We start from the raw sequence: 23350 nt of genomic DNA on the forward strand, positions 1-23350 counted from the left end.
ACTTGTTTCACTGGAGTAAGGAATGCCATCTGGGAAGTTGTGTTCAAACATGCTCCCAGGAATACAATCTGCTGGCAGGGTACTAGGTGAGATTTCCTTTCATTGATGGTGTATCCCAGTGAGATTAGAAGTTTCTTTACGAATGCCAGATGTTGTAATAGTAAGTCCTGCTTTCTGCCTGAATCAGAAAATCATCCAAGTATGGGCAAATTTGAATATTTCTCTGCCTGCAAAATGCAATGGCTGGAGCTAGACACTTTGTGAATACCCTGGGTGCAGTAGATAAGCCAAAGGGAAGTGCAGAGAACTGACAGTGTATGGAGCCTGCCCTGAAACCTAGGTATTTCCTTCTAGATTCCCTTATTGGGATGTGCAGGTAAGCTTCCTTTAAGTCTAAGGTTGCCAGCCAGGCATCCTTGGCTAGCATAGGAAGAAGCTGTTGAAGAGTTAGCATTTTGAATTTTGGAATCACCAGAAAAGTGTTGAGAATACAGAGGTCCAAGATCTGACGACAGGAGTTGTCGTTTGTGGGTACCTGGTAAAGTCTTGAATAAGAACCTTGTCCCCTTTGTTCTGCTGGGAGAGGTTGAATAGCCCTGATACTGAGAAGAGAGAGAACCTGCTGTTGGACCTCCGCCCATTGATTTGGGGGGAGGTCTGGCCAACCGTTTGAGGTTGGTAGTGTGTGGAAGTGGAATCTGTATCCTTGGAAAACTATGTTCACAACCCATCTGTCCTGGGTAATGAGTTCCCAGTTTTTTACATGTAGGGCCAGCTTTCCTCCTAAGGGAGTAGGTAGTTGAGCAGGGCTTGGAAGGGTTAAGGTTAAGACATTGTGCCATTTTTGCGTAGGGGGTGGCTTACTACTCCCTGCTTTGGAAGTGGGGCTCTCACTTCTTAGGTCTGTGCGTAGCCTGAGACTGTAACCTAGGTGATCTGCTGTTCCTCGGTTTGGAATGAGAAGGCCTGGAAGAGACTGGAAAGGACTAGTTCTTTGAAGGTCAATGCCTACTAAATCTGGGAGGCTGTACTTGTAGGAAATATTTAACAGTTTGCATATATTTAGCTTTTTCCTCCATCCTTTTGAGGATTACTTCTGCTTTGTTGCCAAAAAGGGGGTCTTGGTTTAATGCAGCATCCAGTAATTTAGCTTTGACATGATCTGGCAAGTTTTGTTCCTTAAGCCAAGCATGCCTTTTAAGTACAGACCCAGTGACAGCAGCCCTGCAAGATGCTTCTAAAGCATCAAAACCACATTGCAAAGTAGGTTTACCAACTTGTTCTGCAGAATGCATTAAATCTTGCAATTCTTTGTGTTCAGCAGAGTCAGGAATCAGCATCATTTTTTTTGTTTAATTAGTCTCATAATATGCTGCCGATACTTTAACATATGAAACTGGCAATTTAAAGTCCTAATAGCCAAAGCAGCAGAAGTGTATACCTTCTTACCCCATCTGTCTAGGGCTCTAGAATCTCTATCAGAAGGGGTAGGATTTTTGGCAGCAGTAGCCTTAATGCCTTTTGGTCCTTGGGAACTGGTCTCTGGATCAGCAGCAGGATTCTTGAAGAGGAACTTGCGAAAGTCAGGTACTCTGCTGTACCTGTCAGGTTTTCCGGGAGCTGGATGTAAAGTGTCTGTGGTAAGGCTAGATTCCAAGAAAGCATCATCTACAATGTCCAGAACAGGAGGGATAGTTAAAGGCCTGTGTTGAGGCAGGAGGTAGAATTCCCTAAGTCTCTTTTTGGACTCAGAGTAATCTTGGCTTTCCCAGCGGAAATGGTCCCTAAGAGTATGCAAGGTTTCACCAAAGGAAAAATCTTCTGGAGGGGAAGCAAAGGGAATGGAATCATCTGCATCAGAATCCTCATAAGTAGAAAAGGGCAAATCCTGGTAATCAGAAGGAGCAGAAATATCAGATTCCCGATCAGAAGAATCAAAGACATTCAGTTCTAGGTCTCTTAGAGGGGGAAGGCTGGCTTCCCCTAATTAAAGTAAATAAGGTCTTCAGCCATTCTAAGCATTTGTTTTTGAGGCATACGGGCCAGAGCTCGCGGTTTAGTCGTCGGTTTTCTAGGCATAGTGCGAATTTTAGGCCTGAGGGATTCGGAAATTCTGGATGGAAACGATGACGTTGGTTTAAAATGCAAGTCTGTAGGCCTGAATACACCCTCAGAAGCCGGTGCCTGCACAGTGGCTCTGGACCCATCCAAGGTAGAGACATCCGCAGGTTCCATAGTCGAAGAGGCATCTCACAGCATACCAGACTCCGAATGGGTCTCAGTAGAGGCCTGCAAATCTTAAGTAGCAGGTATCAGGGGCTGTGAAAGTGCCCAAGTACCAGCAGACTGGCGACTAGCTTAACGGAAGTGTCGTCAGCAGTTTTGGACCTATGCGGTCTGTGTCTGTCTTTATCCTTATGTTTTTTCACAAGATCAGTAGTCGGATGGCTTAACGAAGCCATTTTGGAGTACGGAGGCAGAGTACGAAAGTAATTAGCTGCAAAAATAGCCCAACGACGAATAGTTCGGGATTGAATAAGGCACAAAACCGACAGTGAGGGATGTCGTGGTCTGGACCTAAAGAGGGGATGCAGTACGAATGAAAATCTCTATGAGGTATTTGCTTTCCACAGTTAAGACAATTGTTAACTTTTACTGACATCGGTTGGAGCAAGAAAAAGAATCCCCAATGGGGTACTTATCTTTTTTGAAGACTTCGGATCTGAAACTCGAAAACAAAAATTTCAGGAGTCGGCCGACCAGCACTTGCGAACTACTTCTGCTTCGGGCACCGCATGGCAAGAAAGACTGATGTAATGGCGTCGGCTGCATGGTTTATACCCCTGAAGACATGATGTCATGGAAGAGGAGAGAGCATCAGATGCAGAAAAGCGAAGACTTTGGTATTCAGGTCAGCTGAGGGCTACCTGCGGGCAGACAACCCAAATGTGATGACTGTAACAGTGAAACACGAAGAACATCTGTACACCATATGCAGCTGCAAAGAAAAAAAAATTTCACCAGGAAAGCCAGAAACCTGACAAACCTTAGACAAAACTACAACAGGAAGACAAAACAAGGAATCACTAACTCTGCATGCAAGATTAGGCCAATGTCTTAGAAGCATTCTGTACCACAGTAGAATGCTTATATTATACATTTTCTTTTTTCTTCTTCAACAAACAGCCTATGATCTTAATGATTCTTATTTATTAGGCATATCTAGAAAGGCTATCCCATCACAATGCCAAATCAAGAGAATGAACTGAAACATTAGCATGAAAACAGTCCAAGCAGTCACAAGTAAAATGAGTTTCTACATGAATGATGGCTAAAATGAAATTGAGGAAAACAATTCTGGTGGTCAGCTAAAATTTCTTCAAAGTCTTAACAGATTTCTTCAAAGCCTTAACAGAGTGGCAAAAAATGAGAAAGGAAAGTCTGGCCACTTATACGTGCACAGCAGATATCAACAAGTTATACAAGTGTGGTCAACTGCTGCAGATAATTTTCTGGGGAGTCCAGACAGTTAAATATTGACTTTTTTCAATGTAACCAAGTGTTAATAAAAATATACACCAATATAAAGGCACGTATATGCAAACACACGTTATACATTTTATATATATATATATTGATATATATATATATATATATATATGTATATATATATATAAAATATATATGTGTACACAAACACACACCTATATACACCTACAAGTTTGTACATGTACATATGTACTTACCATCAATATTAAGCATCATTTTCCACAGGGAGGGCCTTACTGACTGATGAAAACCAAACCAGACTTCCCGGCCTCCACCCAAAGGATTTGTACACCCCTCAGACGGGGTAAAAAAAGATCGGCCCACAGGCGTATACCTAATTAAAAAATAATTCAGTAGTGTTATAAATACAACAAACAAGTCCTTCCTTTTAATCTAACTACTTTTCAAAATGCAAATTTCTCAATTGTTCTGGGTGTTCAACATTTTAAGAGTACAATTACAAGCAACAGTATTCTAAAACGTACTGTAAACTGTACAAGTGCATATTTCCTCCAAAATTATACCCCTTTCCATACCACCACTAAGACTGCCAGATAAACCTCTAGGGAATATGTTCAAAAATGTGCCAAAATGATGAAAAATTAAATACAAGTAGGCAAATCCATGTTTAAGGTCTCTGGAATACAATGCAAAAAAGCTTATTTTACACACTTTTTTTTTAAACAGGAAACATCTATTACTTTATCCCTTAAGATGAAGCCAATCATATATTCATACAAATGAAAACAAACCATATTGACATATTTTCACTTGCAAACATTACACATCACATAATCTATCCAGTTATTGTCAAACATTACATAGCTAATTCAATTTCTGCCTTCATATAAACCTCATTCCTCCTTCAAAACATTGTTCTGCGTGTTTTGTTCCCAAAATTCCCATGTGTCTCTAAAGTATTCTAAGAACTAAGTCAACACAGGAATGGAGAAAGGAGATTCTGACGATAAGAATGACTGCAATTAGGGGCATGAAGAATAGGCAAGAGTGGGCTAGAATTTACTGGAGGAAATTGGCAAAGGAACCAAGGTATCAGGAGCAAATAATTAGAGAGGGAAATGTAACAGAATGGGAAGAGGCCGATAATTCATTTGAACTGCAGGCCAGAAATAGTTTTACCTATCAAGGACTGCCATCAAAGTAAAGGAAATAGGGGGGTCCTGTGCAGAAGAGACCAGCACTAGTAGAGTTTTTAGTAGATTCTGTAACAGAAGCTGCTGTTTACAAAAAAAAAGATAATTAGTAGGGGACATGTGCACTATTGCATGACAACTATAGGTATCAATATCAGAAGGTAAGAAAGGATTGGGAAGAGAGACTGTATAAGCAATTCACAAAGAAACAATGGGGGTTATATGTATGTCTCCCAAATATGGAACAAAGTCTAGAAGATTTAGAATCTTTGCTTGGAAGCATTTACATAAGTATTTTTATAATCCAAGTAGACTTCAAAGAATGTTTACTCAGGTAGACAGAAAATGTTGGAGGTCTGATGGGGAAGATAGATGTAATGGAGAACATATTTTCTGGGAGAGTAATGGAGTTGGCAGATTAAAGACTGCCTGCAGACTATTCTGTCAGAGATATCAGGTGAGCAAATTGGAGTAACTAAAGAAATTATTTTTTTGAGATAGGACAGAATCAGAATTGCCAAGACATAGTAAGGCCTTGCTGAGTAACTATGGTGGCTGCCAAAAAAACAAATACTTGAAAATGGAAATCAAAGTCTAAACCAACTGCACTGCTAGTAGTGAATATAGTAACAGAGATAAAATAACTGCAATTGGGATCTTTAGAAAAGAGTAGAGCAGATTACATAGAAAAATGGGAATTTTAGGAATACATACAAGGGAGAAATGCGGTTTAAAAAAGTGGCAGGACTTAAATGAGCTATGTAATGTTTGACTGAAAATGATTGGGTAGACTATAAGTGAAGTATAATGTTTCTATCTTGTGACCTACTGGTCTTTCAGACAGTTTACCTTCTATTGTTAGCCTTCAGTCATTGAGCTTAACTGTATCACTTTTTGTAAGGAAAGTGGGCTTACATGGATAATATTACTGTGTAATTACTGGCAATTTTGTGTTGGGGAGAGAAAGTGTGTGCTCTACTTGTCAACACTTCCTTTGGCAACTTACCTGTTCACTGACTTTTACCAGAAGCATTAACTGGGGATTATGCTTCATTCTTGGCAGAAACATGGAACAGATTTCCCAGTCCCACAAGTCTGTCTTCTTCCAGACCAAAGAAATAGAAACCCTGTAAGGAGCACTTGCCAACAAAAGAAGTTCAGCTGATGCCTCAGCCACTGGTGGGTGACTGTAGTAGCCATTATTGGTTTGACAGACCATTCACTTCTTGCACTGGAGCCCTCTGGTGTAGTCCCTTCATCCAACATGGATGATGGGGGGGGGGGGTAAACTACCTTTTCCATGGTTGTTCAGCCGCTTTCATAATGCATGGGAAAACCACTTTCTTCAGTCATGGGAGATTCTGTGGGGAGTGCATTCATGCAAAACTGGGTTGAGACTTCTTCCCTGGAGTGATCCACATTAACTCAGTCCCCTTCTACGGATTTCCCTACAAAAAAGGATCAAAAACAAAGGTTTATCTTCCTCAGAGTGTTTTTTTTTCGGTTGAAAAGGGAAAGCATTACTTCACCTAAAATTTTTTGCAGACATTTAAACCTCCTGAAGGTGACTGAAGTTTTCATGGGGAAAAAAATAGGGCAGTTTCTGTAATTCCCTGAGAGCAACATGTCACAGCATCTATGCAGGCGGGCTGTGGTAGCTTTGGAGGTCACAGGTCAGCACTGCAACTCCAAGAGTATTACATTCCATCGGTGCAAAATGTAGTGGCAGAAAAGCTGTGCAAGATCAGGAGAGAGTTCATGAGAAGAAACTGAATTGGGGGGGGGGTGGATCTTTCTGGATTGATCAAGTTATGAGGAACTACTCTAGTAGATTTTTTTTGTCTCCATTCAAAACAGACAATTGAACACATTTTGCACCAGGACTCTCTTCATGTAGGCCTTGAAAACAGATACTTTTAAATTCCCTTGAATGGAAGTGTTCCTGTATTGTTTTTCACTGACATCCAGGGTCATTCTATAGCTTCAAAAGGACTTTCCAGGTATCACTGTGGTGACTCCATTCTGGTGCCTGAATTACTGGGTCTCCCTTCTTATGGACTTGGTCAAGAGCAATTACCACAAGCTTCTGCATAAACTTTCTCGTACATTGGATCTGCTGACATTACATGGAGTTTGCATTCCCATCTCAAATGGTCACAACTGACTGCTTGGATGGCTCGTTTTCAATAACTTTCGATACCTTTTAGGCACCTATTATCTGAAGGTGTGTAACACGTATTAAAGGAGGAAAAGAAATCTGCCACTAAGGAATTTTTATTAGTAAATGGAAGAGATTTGCTAGTTGGTGCTGCACTAAGAACTAGGGCTTTTCTGAGTTTCTATATCACTGGTTTTCCAATATTTGTTTAAGTTGGTATTCCATAGCTTATCTTATTCCTCTCTCAAGGTTTATCTTTCTGCCATTTCAGCACATCTATCTATGGATCTTCCCCTTCTTCTCAATCTTTGATCAGGCTGCCCTTGAAAATGGTTTTGTATTTAAGACCGCCTAGGAAACAAGTGGCACATTCTTGGTATTTTATCTTTCTGTTGGATAAATTATCACCCTTTGAACCACATCATCAAGCAGCTTTATGGTTCATGCCTCTTACTGTGTTCCTTATTAGTCTGACATCTGCAATAAGAGTATCTGTGGTGCAAGCTCTTATGGTGGGGGTGAGTCCAACTGGGTTTCCATACAGACAGGATTATTTTAAGAATGAGGCCATCAATCTCCATGTCTTCTTTAAAGAACCTTGTAGCCAGGTAGAAATGATTTCTAAACCTCTGAGTGTGCATAGGCAACTCTGGTATATCTTGACATCTGAATCTTTTAGGAAGGCTGAACAGCTGTACGTTTCCTATGATGGGGTAAAGAAAGGGCAACCCATGTCAGAACAGACAATTTCTAGACAATTGCTCCTTATGTTGCTTTTTGCATCACAGTCATTGCCTGATTATCCAAAATTTGGGGAGATGCTCCAAGTGAAGTCTCATCCCCACAGTAAAGGTTGTGGGAGACTGGTTTAGTGGTACTGCCCTTCGTGGTCATCCCAAGGGGTGTTTACTTGGGTAAATACTAATATTGTAGCCAGAGTACATAGGAAGGCATAATTATGTTTGCAGTTTTTACCTCCCTAAGGAGTGCACCATCTGTGTATAGAATCCATTTTGACAGCATATATGAATTGCATTCTTGTGCCACTGACCACAGTGGTGCATCAGCCAGACAAGTTGGAAGTGAACTGAGCTGGAGAAGAAAGTGTTCGTGTCTGCAACCGTAAACTGAGGATTTTGAGCTCTGAAACTCATTTATTTTGAATGTGATGATCTGGATAAACTAAAGCATGTGTGCCTTTACTGAAGGGCCCCTGAAGTAAAGAGAAGAGGCCAAATTGACCACATATGGCAACCTTTTAGTCTGCATCGCTTTCCAGTTGTAGAAGATGCAAAGTGAACACCCGGTGCCCAGCATCACCATTTGGCAGCATTGCTGGCTGCATCGAACATCATTTACCAAAAGCAACAAGACAAGTTTTACAGATCCTCCTTTCAGAGTACTGCTGCTATTCATGCTAGCAGCAGAGCATCTGAAGGGGATACAGGAGGAAGTCAGTCATTTCAACTGTCAGTATTTGTTTCCACACTCTAACATGAACTTTTCCAGAATGTAAAGGAGCTAAACCACTGGAATCAAGGAACCTTTCCCCAAAACATTCCTGCCTGATCACTTGCCCTTTGGTCAATGTGCACGGCGGCACTCAAGAAAGTACAGTTTTGTACCTACCATAAATGTAGATGTCCGATAGGTATGCATCTGCAGTCATCACATATGGGTTGTCCTGCCTCAGGCAGCCCTTCGGTCGGCCGGATTCCAAAGTCTGGGTCCAGCGTCGGCTGATGTCGCACTTTCCCCGACGTCAGAGCGCCTGGGGTATAAAAGCATCAGCCGACGCCATCTTCCTCAGTTTTTCTTGCCCCAGATGCCAGGTGCCCTCTAAGGAAGGCTAATTATGGAGAAATGCATTTAAAAATCCAAACATGCACAATAATATAAAAACAAATACACCATAATAGATCCCCCCAGCTAGCTATAAGAGGGGTAAGTTCCCAAGAAATACCACAGAGGGGAAGGAGGAAGGGTAAACCTGACTGCAGATGCATACCTATCGGACATCTACATTTATGGCAGGTACAAAACTGTACTATGTCCTTCAAGGATGCATCTGCAGTCATCACATATGGGTAAGAATACCATAGCCAATCTGGGGGTGGAGGAACTATGTAAAGGATGGTGTAGCTAAAATGCCCTGCAGGACTGCCGTAGCAAAGCCTGCTCTGGATCTGGAATATAAAGGTAAATTGTAATGCTTGGCAAATGTATGCATGGAGCTCCATGTAGCAGCTTCTAAAATGTCCTTGGTAGCCACCCCTCTTAAGAAGGCTGTGGAGGTGGCTGTGGCTCTCGTGGAATGAGGCCTAATGTTAGCTGGCACGGTTTTTCCATGAAAGGAGTAACAAAAACGAATGCAATTCCCTATCCATTTTGAAATTGTCTGTTTGGAAATTGCTTTTCCTTGTGTACCAGCAGCATATGCCACCAAGAGCTGATCAGTTTTTCTGTAACCTTTAGTTCTGTCCAAGTAGTAGCACAACTGTCTGTGTATGTCCAGGGTGTGCAGAAGTTTCTCCCCTTTGTTTTGTGGATTTGGAAAGAAGGTAGGCAAGTGAATAGCTTGGTTTAATGAAACTCTGGATACTACCTTTGGCATAAATGTAGGATTGGTTCTCAATGAAACTCTGTCCTGATGAAAAATAAGGAATGGCTGTACTGCCATAAGGGCCTGTAACTCAGATACTCTTCTTGCTGAGGTTATGGCCAGAAGGAAAGCAGTCTTCCAAGACAGGAACTGTAGTTCTGCAGATGCTGCTGGTTCAAAGGGAGGCAGTGTTAGTTTTTCCAACACGAAGTTAAGGTCCCAAGTAGGTAGAGGTTGTTTCCTTGGAGGATTGAGGTTTTTGATTCCTCTTAGAAACTGTCTTAGGAGAGGATGAGAGAAGACAGGTGGATCAGTGTTGTACTCTGCTGAAATTGCTGAAGCATGAATTTTAATGGAAGAGTAAGACAGACCATTGTGGAACATTTCTGCCAAGTATTCCAGGATATGTGCCATGTTCATCACTGTCACATCTAGGCCCTTTGTGGTGTTCCAAATGTGAAATCTTTTCCATTTTGCTGAATATGCCTTTCTTGTGGAAGGCCGGCGAGCTTCCATAATAATATCTTTCACTCTCTGGGATAGCTTGTCCTGAGGAGGAGTCAAGGTATTTTCCAGGCTGTTAGTTGCAAGGTTTTCAGGTTGGAATGCAGAGTTTTGTAATTGTGCTGTGTCAGTAGAAGTGGCCATAGAGGAAGAGGCCATGGTTTCGTGCGTGACAGGCTCTTTAACAGTGGGTACCAGTGCTGCCTTGGCCAGTCCGGAGCTATCAGAATCACTTTTGGCTGCTCTGTCCTGATCTTCAGTAAAACCTTGGTCATTAATGGGAGAGGTGGAAATGCATACACTGTTAGAGTTCTCCAGCTGAAAGAGAGAGCGTCCACTTTCCATGCTTGTGGGTGGTATGCCCTTGAGTAGAATTTCTTCAGTTGATGATTGTGGGGGGAGGCAAAAAGATCTAAGTCCGGCCTCCCCCATGATTGTGTTATCTGTAGAAAGATGTCTGGGTGCAGCATCCATTCGTGTGCATCCATATCTCTGCTTAAGCTGTCCGCCAGTATATTGTCTTTCCCTGGCACAAACTGGGATTGTAGCTGTATATTGAGTTTCAAGGAAAGTTCCCATAGATTCATTGCCAGCCTGCAAAGAGGATAGGAATGGGTGCCTCCTTGCTTGTTTATGTACCACATAACCGTGGTGTTGTCTGTCCTTATTAGCAGATGGCCATGATGCAGAAAGGGTTTGAAGGCTTCGACTGCATGTATCACTGCCAGCATTTCCTTTTGGTTTATGTGCATGCGTAGCTCTTTTTGTGACCATAGACCTTGAATGCATCTGCTCCCCATCCGTGGTCTAAAGCGTCTGTTGTAATGGTTTGGCTGGCTATTGGTTTGCTGAAAGGCAGACCCCTGTTTGACTGGCTTGCTTGAGCCCACCACAGAAATTCCTTTTGAATGCATGGAATGAGTGGTATCAAAGTTTCCAGGCTGTGACTGTGCTGAGTCCATAAACTCCTTAGGTACCATTGTAGTTTCCTCATATGTAGTCTTGCCTGCGGAATCAGAAGGATGCAAGAAGCCATGTAACCCAGGGCCTGCAGGATTTTCCTTGCAGTCAGCTGGGTTTGTCTTGTCAGATTCTTGAAGTAATCTGGTAGTTGAATTTGTTTTTCTTCTGTGAGGAAGGCCATTTGGGTGGTTGTATCTAGATCTGCACCCAGAAAGGTTATTCTTTGGGATGGAACAAGTCTTGATTTGTGAAAGTTGACTGTATATCCCAAGGCCTGAAGTAGGCGGATGGCATAATTCAAGTGTTTTACCAAAGTTTGTTGGCTGTCCGCTTGTATACGGCAGTCGTCCAGATATGGGTATATTTGAATCCCCTGAAGTCTGCAGTGTGCTATTACTGATGCCAGGCATTCATGAATACTCTGGGCGCAGTAGATAAGCCAAAGGGCAATGCTGAGAATTGATAGTGCTCTGACCCTGCAAGAAATCTGAGGTGTCTTCTGCAACTTTGTCTGATAGGGACATGCAGGTATGCCTCCTTGAGGTCTAGAGTTACCAGCCAAGACCCCTTGCCCAGCATGGGAAGGAGCTGCTGTAGAGTCAGCATTTTGAACTTTGGCACAATGAGATAAGTATTCAGTGCGGACAAGTCGAGAATAGGCCTCCATTGTTTTTCTTTTCTTGGAACAAGGAATAGTCTGGAATAAAATCCTTGGCCTTGTTCTGAGAGAGGAACCTTTTCTATAGCTTTCATTTGCATTAAGCTGGAAATTTGTTTCAAAGCCTCTGCCCTTTGATTCGGTGGCAGGTCTGGCATGCCCTTTCTTTTTGGTAATGTGTGGAAATGAAACCTGTATCCTTTGTCTATTATTTGTAGTGTCCATTTGTCCCTTGTAATACTGTTCCAATTTTCTGAGAATAAAGAAAGCTTTCCGCCCAAAGGTGCTTCCAATTGAGCCCTGGTTGGCGGTGTCAAAGTCATTGAGCCTGTCCTTGTGCAGCAGTTGAAGGTCCTGCATTACCTCTCTGGTTGGGAGGCTGCCATTGACGTCCTCTGTAGGAGCCTCTAGCTTGCCCTCTACCTCTGGCAAGCCTGTTCTTGCCTCTCTGAAACCTCTCTGTGTCTGGAAAGGACCAATTCTTGGAAGGCCAATTCCTGCTGAATCTTGGTGGTTGTACTTGGAGAAAATCCTTGACTGTTTGTACGGATTTTGCCTTTTCTTCAAATGTCTTTAGGACCTCCTGAGCCGTGGAGCCAAATAACTTTTGCTTTTCCAGAGGAGCATCCAGCAGCTTTGCTTTAACATGGTCTGGCAGAGATTGTTCCTTCAGCCAAGCATGCCTATGTATGACTGCGCCAGTCATAGCTGACCTACATGAAGCTTCCAATGCATCATAACCACATTGCAAGAAATGGTTGCTAACCTGTTGTGAGTTATGTACCAGATCCTGAAGTGACTTGCGGTCTAGGGGGTCAGGTGAAGACAGTTTGTTATGCAATTCATCTAACAAATACTCTTGGTACTGTATCATATGAAATTGACAATTTAATGCCCTCATCGAAAGAGTAGCAGAAGTATACACTTTTTTACCCCATCTCTCTAAAGCTCTGGACTCCCTTTCAGAGGGGAGAGGATTTTAGCAGTGGCAGCTGCAACCCCTTTAGGGCCCTGGGAAATAGTTTCTGGATCAGCAGAGTGGGCCTTGTAAAGGTAAAGATGCGAGTCCGGGACCCTGTAGTACCTATCGGGTTTGGCAGGAGCCGGAGGGAGAGAATCAGGGGTTGTGCTAGAGTCAGAGTACACATCATCAATGACATTCAAAACAGGAGGAATAGCTAAAGGCCTATGCTGAGGCAAATGTAAAAAGGTCCTTAATCTTTTCCTGGAATCAGAGAATTCCTGGCCCTGCCATTGGAAATGCTCTCTCATGGTGTGTACAGTCTCCCCAAAGGAAAACTCTTCAGGAGGGGAGGCCGAGGGAATAGATTCCTCTGCATCAGAATCCTCGTAGGCCGAAAAAGCCTCCTCCTGGTGGTCCGAGAGAGTAGAGCCATCAGAGGCCTCATCTGAGGAGTGGGGATCAGAGGGCTCAACCCTGGGCCTTTTGTCTGGAGGAGGTTGAGAGCCCCTGTCTGGATGAGGTTGAGCGCCCCTAATTAAGGAGATAAGATCCTCTGCTAAGCTTAGAATCTGTGAACCAGTAGAGGGTCCCTGAGGGAAAACCTTGGGAGGCAAAGCTTTTGAGAGTTTAGCAGCTTTAGCCCTGGAGAAAGCCTTAATGGACATGAATGCAGGAGGCCTGGATGCACCACGTGCTGGTGTAGATTTGTCTAAAGGAATGGTGTCAGAAGGTTCCTGGACACCAGTTTCTGTTGGAAATTCAATAACAGACTCAGCCGGGGCCTCCGGGACCGAGGTAGTCGGTTGAGCGGTTTCGGTAATTGGAAGTACCAAGGACTCGGTTTCGGCCGAGACCGAGACACTCGCGGTAGGCCTGGCCGTGGTTTCAGCCGAAACCGCGGCCCGCGTGTGTCAGTCCTTGTCCTTCCGTTTCTTAACTAAATGAGAAGTCAGAGTCTCCGACGGCATCTTATACGAAAAACTAGCCCCAAAAAATTCCTCTGCAAACTCCGCCCGACGTCTAAGAGTGCGTCGGTTGAAGGTAGCACAGGCTGAACAGGCCGAGACGTTGTGGTCTGGGCCTAGACAGGGTAGGCAGTAAGAGTGGAAATCCTTATGAGGTATTTGTTTCCCACAAGTTAAACAATCATTAACTTTATCTGACATCGGCTGAGGCAAGAAAGAGTCCCCAACGGGTGCCAGCTTTGAAGTCTTCGGTAGCTGAATTACAGGAGCTGGCCGACCGGCACTTGCGAACTGCTTCTGCTTCGGGCACCACGCAGCAAGAAAGACTGGGGAAGATGGCGTTGGCTGATGCTTTTATACCCCAGGCGCTCTGACGTCGGGGAAAGTGCGACATCAGCAGACACCGGACCCAGACTTTGGAATCCGGCCGACCGAAGGGCTGCCTGAGGCAGGACAACCCATATGTGATGACTGCAGATGCATCCTTGAAGGACATGCTGCAGTTGATTGTGATGATGACATCTATGCTTCTGACTCCTGCCTGCCTCTTGCAAGAGACAAATGTGGAAAGAATCTCCCTCCATTTGTCTTGATAGTTGTAAGTGGATAAGGATTTTGTATAACATGGGCATGTCATTCTCTTGTCATTTTCACAGCTTGCCTACTACTGCATTTTGCTCTGCCCTTAACAAAGATTTCACCATGTCAAAGATAAAGCAAAGAAAAGAGGAAGCAGAGCAAAGACATTTCAAAAAGGAGCCATCCATTGAATAGATGAACAAAGAATCTGATGTCGTCTGTCCGACCTCAACATTACCCTAGATCTTGTTTGCTGCCCATTGAGTTCAGATACGATTCTGGCTTGGGCTTGCCTTGGCCAAGTTGCTTTTTTCAATATTTTTTATCACTGTATTGGAACAGTTTCTTAACTTTTATTTCATATTATACTTAGTTTTTTACCCTCCCTTACCCCCCACCAAAAAAAAGGAAATCTTAATACTTGCACTGTTGGCTTTTTCTTGTTGGCCTCTTTCTATACTTTCCCTTGGGTTAGTATTACTTAATACCACTGTTGGTAGATTTTATTGTAAGAAATTTGTTACCTTTTCTTATCAAGTGCTGTTGCTCATACCACTGCTAGTTGCTCTATGCAGTTTTCTTTTTTCTTTAGCATTTAGTTTTTGTCATGGTGGATAAACCTTCAGGTTTCAAGAAGTGTTGTCATGTAGCTACAAATCCCCAACTTGGATGGGGATGAAAACTGAGTCTACTTTTAGGAGCTGCACATTTGGTTGAAGACTGCTCAGTTTGTACAACCTTTGGGAACTGGGCTGTTACTGAGTGCCAGAATAAATTTAGTATTAAAGGACCTTCTCCCTGCATCTGCGGGATGTTCTTCCAAATCTGCTTTTGAAGCCGCACCTTCTAAGAAACCACTGGATATGCATAAAGGGGAGAACAATGATAAGTCCAAGGAAAAGGGCAAAGAAATGAAGTAATCCCCCGAGAGCTCTCCTACTTTGTCTCCAGCCACCAAGACCAAAACTGTTGGATCGTATCACGCCTCCTCATCTGTCCTTGAGGGGATCCAGAACTCCACACCTTTACTGTAGCCAAGTTTCTCACCAGAATCAGTCGCCCCTAGACTGTGTTCTTTTCTTCAAGAGACCTGTTCAAAGGTTGTCTAGGCTACTTTCATCATCATCATCCTTGAGATCCATAAAGTCTAACAGGAGCTTAATAGAGGCTGACTTGGATAGAGTGATAAGGAAGTCCTCAGGATGCAAATTCAGCTGGGGGTTCTCCCAGCGGTCTCTTATCAGACCCATGAGCTTCAGATCTTCCTTCTCACCTATGGCTACTCATAAGCACATCTAACCCTTGGCTTCAGGGATTCAGAACCTAAGATGTCACCCAGAGTAGTCAGTATCTGATTCACGAATGTGGTAATCTTCATGGCTTCCACTCTGATCCCACTTGCTTTGACCATTTTGGATAAGGATGGTGTATGGATTCCAGAGCCGCAGCTTTGGCAATGGATCTAGGGGAGGAGTTAGACTCTGAAGTTGTTGAAGCAGTCTCTCCCTCTTGGAGCCTCGATGTTTGACAGCTGAGCTCTGCCTTCCATTTCAGATCAGGGTTGGACAGGTCTCATTGATCACTTTGGTGCATTTGCCTCTGCACCTGCTGGGTGGTCCTGGGTTTCTCCCTTGGCTTCTGCCTTTGAGTTAGTCAACAGAATTCTCACCAGTGTTGGTGAATAGACCTCTCCCTCTCGTGGCTCCTCCCAGCCTACAGCAAACAACCCTTGGTCCTGTGCTTTCACTCTATATCCTGTTGGGACAGCCAGTTTCTATTAGCCTTGAGGCTGTTCCTACTTAGGATACCCTTCAGTCTTTAGAGTCCTCTCCAAAACATCCTCCACCCCCCCACCCCCCCATCGAGGCCCCTCAGAAACATACTTGTAAGAGGAGAGACACTGACTTAGAGCAGAAGTCAGTCACAGACACCGATTTCAATGAAAGGGAGGGGTACCCCAGATCGCCACTTAAGGATGTCTCATTTAGGACATCCTTGAACTTTTGTGGCAGACAGGAGGTTGGTCTTCCAAAGCCCCTTCCCTGGAGGAATTTATGCTCTCCAAGGCTTTTTGCACTGGCTGAGCTACATCCTGGCTGATCTCTCTAGCCGAGTTAGTGGACTTCATTTTTTTGATGGGCATGGAAGGATTCGGATGTTAAGGAACCCATACCCAAGAAACCTGGCAAATACCTTGTAGCTCCTAAGGATCCCTCCCACCAGAGTAAGGGCCCTGCAGTTGACACCATGGTAATGGCAGCAGCCACTAAGAAAGAGCTTGTTGAAGAGCACTCTCCTGTCCCTCTGCCTAACAAAGGATCTAGGGTCTTGTATACATTTGGAAAGCAAGTTTATCCTTTAGCTAACTTTGCCCTGAGGTTGCTAAACTTACTGACACGCATGGCTATGTTTCAGAGAGATCTGACCTAGTTTTCCAAATCTCTTTCAGTGTCCATGTCTGTGGAGGACAAGAAATCTGTGGACTCTCAACTGGCCATCATACAGTCCCTATCAAATGCCTCCATGCTTCTGTTTTCTAATGCTACAGAAGGTGTTCTGAGAGCTGCTGGTTCTGGCATAACCATAAGATATCCATGGATGCGCTTCTAGGATTTGAGGATCCTTTTAAGACATCCTTAATAAAAGCCCCCTTCAGCGGGTCAACTTTGTTTGGACCAAAGATGCATTCCAGAGGTGAACAGGATGGGAAAACCCTTTCTGCTGTGGGCATGCAGTTTTCTACTTTCAGAAGAACATTTCTAGAAACCGGAAGGGGGTTAAAAACTGTGGTTCAAGAAAAGCCAGGGGATTTCTCAAGACACTTCTGGAGATCAAGTCCCCCAAGGTGGGGGTGGGGGATGCTAATGGTGGATGCAACCCACATGGCAGAGCAGGCCCGCAAAACCAAGGCTTCAGGGGTCCATTCTCTGATAGGTCAGCACTACTGAGCTCTGGAGATGCTCATCTGTGCACCCAGAAATTTGGACATCCATCACCACAGATATCAGAGAGCAGACAATTACCACCAGAGGCTACTACGTTCCCATTCTTTGTCCACCCACCATCAAAAAGAAAACTTCCCAACACCCCACCCTTCCAAAGAGAAACAGCAGCTATGGAAATAAAAACAAAACTACTAGACAAGCGAGTCATCTAGGAGATCCCACCAGGCCAGCAAGGATTTGAAACTTACTCAGTATTCATTTTGGTACCACAAAAGATCAGGGACCTTGGGCCATTTCTGGACCTCAGTCAATTCTGACCCCTACCCTTTGGCCTCACCATACTCCCCCCCCCCCCGATGTTGAAATGCATTCCAGTGGCCACAGCACATCTCAGACTACAAGGGTTCCTGATATTCCCACATGTAGACGATTGGATCCTCATTGCTCCTACCAGCCCTATGCTATTCTAGGCGAGGGGTTACCTGCTCCAGTTATACTAGGATTTGAGAATCAGAGTGATCCCGGACAAGTCATAGTTTTCTCCAATGCAGACATTGGAGTTCATAGGGACCCACTTGGGTACAACCACTCAGGTAGTGAGAGCACTAGCATTAGATTATCCACTCTTAGCTATCAGGCCCTTCAGACGCTTTCACTCCAATCATCATCTGCCAGGCTGATTCTCCATTTGTTGAGGTCAATGGCTTCTTCTGTTACCATAATTCCCTTGGCAAGATATTACATGAGGATTCTTCAGTGGACACTGGCAGTTCAATGGTCCATAAGACATCAACCCATGAGTTTTTGAATTCATTTGATCATCCTTTGCAGGAATCACATAGTGATGGATTCATTCATCAGTCTTTGGGCTGCCAGATTCTTTTTCTCCATCCCAAAGCCACAGTAACCACAGATGCTTCCCAATTGGGGGGAGGGGGGCAGAATTACACAGGAAGAATGGTGCAAGGCACATGGTCCCTAATTGAAGCCAATCTTCACATCAATGTCTTGGAGATGAGGGCAGGTCTTCAGGATGTTCTCCTCTAGGGATAATTTTGATCCATACCAACAGTGTCAGTAATATGGCACATTATCAAACAAGGGTGGAACACGCAACTACCCTTTGTGTCAAGAAACGAGTGTGGCAATGAACAATCTTCTTACAATTGCTTTCTGATGGCAACACACAACGGGGAACTCTAGCACACTAGCAAACAGGTTGAGCAGATTTATTCTGCTGTCTTCAGAGTGGTCCCTCAATTCATCACTACAGAATTGTATATTCTGTCAGTGGGGTCAACCATGCTGCAATCTCTTTGCCTCCCCCATCAACAGCAAATGCAGCAGATTATTTGCTGTGATCCCCCTGGAATGGGAGTCACCAAGGGATGCTCTGACACACAATTGGCCCTCTAAACTTCTCCACACCTTTCCTCCTGTCCCACTGATTCCAAAACTTCAGCAGAAAGCATTGCAAAGTAGATCAAGGTGATCTGCATTTCCCCCTCTCTGGTCTTTTTTAGAAGTAGTTTCCCTTTCTTTGGCCTTATTTGGTACATCTGCCTTTGATGCTGGATCTCAGTCCAGACCTTCTGTCTCACCCTATCGGAATGCCTCATCTGGATATTCATGCCCTCAGGCTGACCACATGGTTTCTCTACTTCCTCGATGGCTAGTCAGTCCAGGCTGTCTTTTTTCAAGTGATTCATTTTCTCACTTTGCCTCAAAAACAAACTAACAGACAATTTTATGAGATTAAGTGGAAAAGATTTTCTGTTTGGGCCTCAGAGAAATTTAGATCCTTCTTCAGTCCCTGTTCCAGCAGTACTGGGTTTCCTAACTCATATATTTCATGAAGGAGCTAGTTATTTTACTATTAAAATCCAGTTAGCTGCCATTTTAAATTTTTATGTTGGACAGAATCATGCTACTTCGACTTCACTCAAGTTATGTAAAGCCTTTCCAAGGGGTACCTTCCTTATCAGACCTCCCTCTTAAAAAATCATTTTCCTCCATGGGAGATGGCCATTTTACTCCAAGCCTTAAATCATCCCGCTTTTGAACAAGCCGCTAAGGTTGAGGTTAAGTTTTTAACATGGAAGACACTTTTTTGTTGCTATTACTTCAGCCTGAAGAGTGAAGAACTCCAAGGCCTTTCCTGCAAGCCTCTGCACATTATCTTTCAGAGGGAGAGTACTGTTAAACCCCAATTCTTCCTTTCTACCTAAAGTGGCTAAATTTTCCAGACTACTTTCCAAAGTTTTCTAATAAAGCAGAATATATGTTCCATTTGCTGGACGTACATAGGCAGTTGCATTTCTACCTTCACCATACCAAATCTTTCCAGAGGATAGCTCAGCTTTTTTGCCTCCATTTCTAAAATTAAAGTGGGTAAAGGTGTTTCAGAGGTAACTAACTAGATTGTTGGCTGACTGCATCTCTCATGTATATTAAGATAAAGTTTTATCATTACCTAAGCCTCCAAAAGCTCATTCAACTAGATCTGTCTCCACTTCCATGGCTTTCTTTTCTAGGGTCTCTACTGATATTTGTGCAGCTGCCACTTTGTCGAATGTTCACACTTTCATCACTCATTACAAACTGGACTTTTCCTCCATGAATAAGGTGGCATTTGGTTCTGTCGTCCTCCAGAATATCCTTTCATGAGACCACCTTAGGGGCTAAGTAGCTGGGGTGTCTGTCCCATAAATTGAGGAACAGACTGAAAAGACATCAGATACAAACGTTATGTACTTACCCTAACAACAGATCCATGATGTCAATTTCTGTCTGCCCTCAACTGTCATATATATATACATATATATATATATATATATATATATATATATATATATATATATATATATATATATATCAGGCAAACTTGGTCTGAGGTAATGTTGTTGCTAAGAGGAGGGTTATGGGTAAAGGTATGAGCCTGAGCTGTATATCTTGAAGTTTGAAGCGCTCAAGTCTAATCCGAGGTCAGACCTAAAGACCCATCCCCTGAGGAAGGACAGAAACACATAACAGAGATCTACTGAAATGATTAAGTACATAACTTTCATTTAGTGCAGATTCTTTAGTATGAAAGAAGACTGGGGAGCTCCAACCCCTTCTAGACCTCAACAGCTTAAACCAACTATAACTATTTCAAATGATGACACCTGCTACAGCGAGTCCTGAAATGCAGGCTGAATGGCCAAAAAAATTAGATTAGTGTATACCTTGTCCAAGATTGTAATTTCTCAGTATTTCCTTTTCTCCAAGGTATGGCAATCCCAGAGTTAGTATATACAAGTCAGGGGGGTATGGAATTTAAAGGAGAAGAGCGATGTTCGAAATTAACTCTTCTCCGGTAGTTTTGTTTTTTCCAAGGCATGTCAGCATTTGTCATTTCGGGTGCTAACATTTCAATAGGGAGCCAAACATCCTAGCAGTCTTCACATGTGGACATTTTTTAATTAATCTAGCCATGCTCATGAGGAGACTGGGTGCTCTGGTTGGCTCCCAAGGATGCATAGTACCACATCAGAACTGCTACAATGTCCAAACGATTTTTTTCTATTCCTGCGCAGAGGCAAACATTATTAGTTTCAGAGCATATAATTTGGAAACATCACAGCCCCCAATGTGTCTGAGGTGTATGTACGTATGTATGCTAAAGCAGTACACCCAAGACTGCAGGATACGAGTACTTCCCTAAATGAACTGCCTAGTAGCTGCTCAATCAAAAGATGCTGAAAAGAAGCAGATGTCCTCCTGGTTACAGATTTAGTACTTCCTCTGGGGGCAGGGTCCATAAAAAAGTTGCAGCTTATGACTGCCTAACAGCGTACATTAATCATTTTGGTTATCAGTATTGTGCAATGACTTTCCACTGCTAGAAGGTTATAAGACGTTCTGCACATGGTGCATGTATTGTTTGGTGTTGCAGCCAACATCTGTACTGTGTTTTAACCACAGGTTTTATGGCAGCAGTCATTTATGTGATGCCATATACCCAGTACCACATGTGGCTTCTGCAGTGGACACAGGTTAATGTATCCACCACAACGACCCTTTGAGCAACTTATCAGACTATTTAAAGCATGCATTTTCCTTATATCTTGATGGACATTAACATATGAGTTGGCCATTCACTCTTCCAGGCACAGGTAACAGTGATTAGCATTAACCTAGACAGTTACTAGGCTTGCAGTCCAGGAGACCACTGAGAAACCTAACCCAAATTCCCAGTTGCTTTCAAGTATTGTCTGGTTAAGTGACTTCTCAAGGTCACACAGTAAGCAAATGGGGGCTGAGGGAATCAAACCCTGTACCACAGGACCTGTAGCTTAAAACCTTAACCTTTTGCATAGCTTCCAGGCAAAACCATAAGTATACCAGTCCAGAACTTGAAAAGTACAGTTTTGTACCTACCATAAATGTAGATGTTCGAGTGTTCACCCTGCTGCAGTCATCACACTTGGGTTATCCTGTCGTCAGGCGGTCCCGCAGTCGGCCGGATTTCCAAAGTCTTGGTCCGACATCGGTTGCAGTCGCCTCATCCCTGACGTCAGTGCGCCAGGGGTACATATATTGCAACCAACGCCATTTTCTTCAGTTTTCTTGCCCCAGATGTCAGGTGCCCCCAAAAAGGTGATCTAAATTAGTACCAAAAGGTGTGAACACTGTACAAACACAAAATCCCTTCAGCTATAAGCAAATACATCAGAAAGGCATAGCAAAGATTTAGCCAGTAGATCAGAGGGTTTGGAGGAAGGGTAACCTGGACTGCAGCAGAGTGAACACTCGAACATCTACATTTATGGTAGGTACAAAACTGCACTATGTTCATCGTGTTACCCTGCTGCATTCATCACACTTGGGTCGAGTCCCAAAGCTAAGGTGGGGTGGAGGCATCATAGAGGGTTAGTGGAGGCAATGAGGCCCTGTAGAACTGCAGTGGCGAAGCCTGCCCTGAACTTAGAATAAAGAGGTAAGTGATAGTGTTTGGTGAAGGTGTGTACAGAACTCCAAGTTGCAGCTTCTAAAATTTCCTTGGTAGGAACCCCCCTGAGAAAGGCTGTAGAGGTAGCTGTTGCCCTGGTAGAGTGGGATCTAATGGTAGGAGGAACTGGTTTCCCAATTGGGTATAGCAGAATCGTATGCAATGGCCTATCCATTTAGAAATGGTTTGCTTGGATATGGCCCTCCCTTGAGAAGCTGTAGCATAGGAAACAAAGAGCTGGTCAGTTTTTCTGAAAGCCTTAGCTTTATCCAAGTAGTAACAAAGCTGCCTGTGAATGTCCAAGGAATGCAGGAGTCTCTCACCTTTGTTCTGTGGATTGGGGAAGAAAGTGGGTAGGTGGATGGTTTGATTTAAAGCTACACTGGAAACCACCTTAGGCATGAAGGAAAGATTAGTTCGTAGAGAAACTCTGTCTTGATGAAAAATGAGGAAAGGTTCCACCTGCCATAAGTGCCTGTAATTCTGAGACTCTGATAACTAACAAATCACTGGAACCACCACGAATAAATAAAACCAGACAATTTATTTGGAGAGAAGAACAAGCGCTTTCACGCACTTAACTAGTGCGCTTCATCAGGTAATTCTGAGACTCTCCTAGCAGAAGTTATTGCCAGGAGCAGGGCAGAACTGGTTCAAAGGGAGGTAGCATTAGTTTTTCCAGAACAAAGTTGACGTCCCATGTTGGTGTAGGGGCTCTTCTAGGTGGTCTAATGTTTTTTGCCCCTCTGAGGAACTGCCTTAGAAGAGGACTTGAAAATAAAGGTGGATTTGTGTCGTAGTGAGCTGAAATAGCTGAAGCATGGATTGTAATAGAGAAGGAAAGTCCTTTATGCAACATCTCAGCTAAATACTGCAGAATGTGAGGCATATGAGGCTGAGTTGTGTCTTGGCCTTTAGCTTGGTTCCAACCACAAAACCTTTTCCATTTGTCTGAGTAAGCCTTCCTGGTGCTTGGCCTCCTGGTCTCCAGAATAACATCCAGTACTGCTTGTGAAAGAGGGGCTGGTGGGATGTTTAATTGATTTGCCATGCGGCCAGGTTTAAGGTTTTGATCTGGCTGTGTAGAATTTGCTTGTCTTGCTGCGTGAGCAAATGAGGTATTTGAGGCAATATCCATGGTGGGCTGTGAGCCATATTCTTCAATAGCGGGTACCAGTGCTGGCGTGGCCAGTCTGGGGCTATGAGAATCAGTCGAGGTTTCTCCTTTTTGACCTTCAAAAGAACCTTTGTGAGAAGAGGTAATGGAGGAAAGGCATATGCTGTCAGGTTTTTCCAAATGAAGGAGAGAGCGTCCA

General features: G+C 43.6%; 1 protein-coding gene across 2 annotated transcripts in view; it reads right to left on the reverse strand.

Moving 5' to 3' along the window:
- AGO2 (argonaute RISC catalytic component 2) overlaps positions 1 to 23350 on the reverse strand; it is a 2267075-nt gene that overhangs the window by 1618586 nt on the left and 625139 nt on the right. For both annotated transcript variants that reach the window (XM_044067244.1, XM_044067245.1), the window contains exon 5: positions 3747 to 3883. In XM_044067244.1, coding sequence (XP_043923179.1) covers positions 3747 to 3883 — 137 coding nt within the window. The remainder of the gene's footprint in view (positions 1 to 3746; positions 3884 to 23350) is intronic.

Source organism: Protopterus annectens, chromosome 3.part1, assembly GCF_019279795.1.
Source record: "Protopterus annectens isolate FY-2018-M chromosome 3.part1, PAN1.0, whole genome shotgun sequence".
Lineage (NCBI taxonomy): Eukaryota > Metazoa > Chordata > Ceratodontiformes > Protopteridae > Protopterus > Protopterus annectens.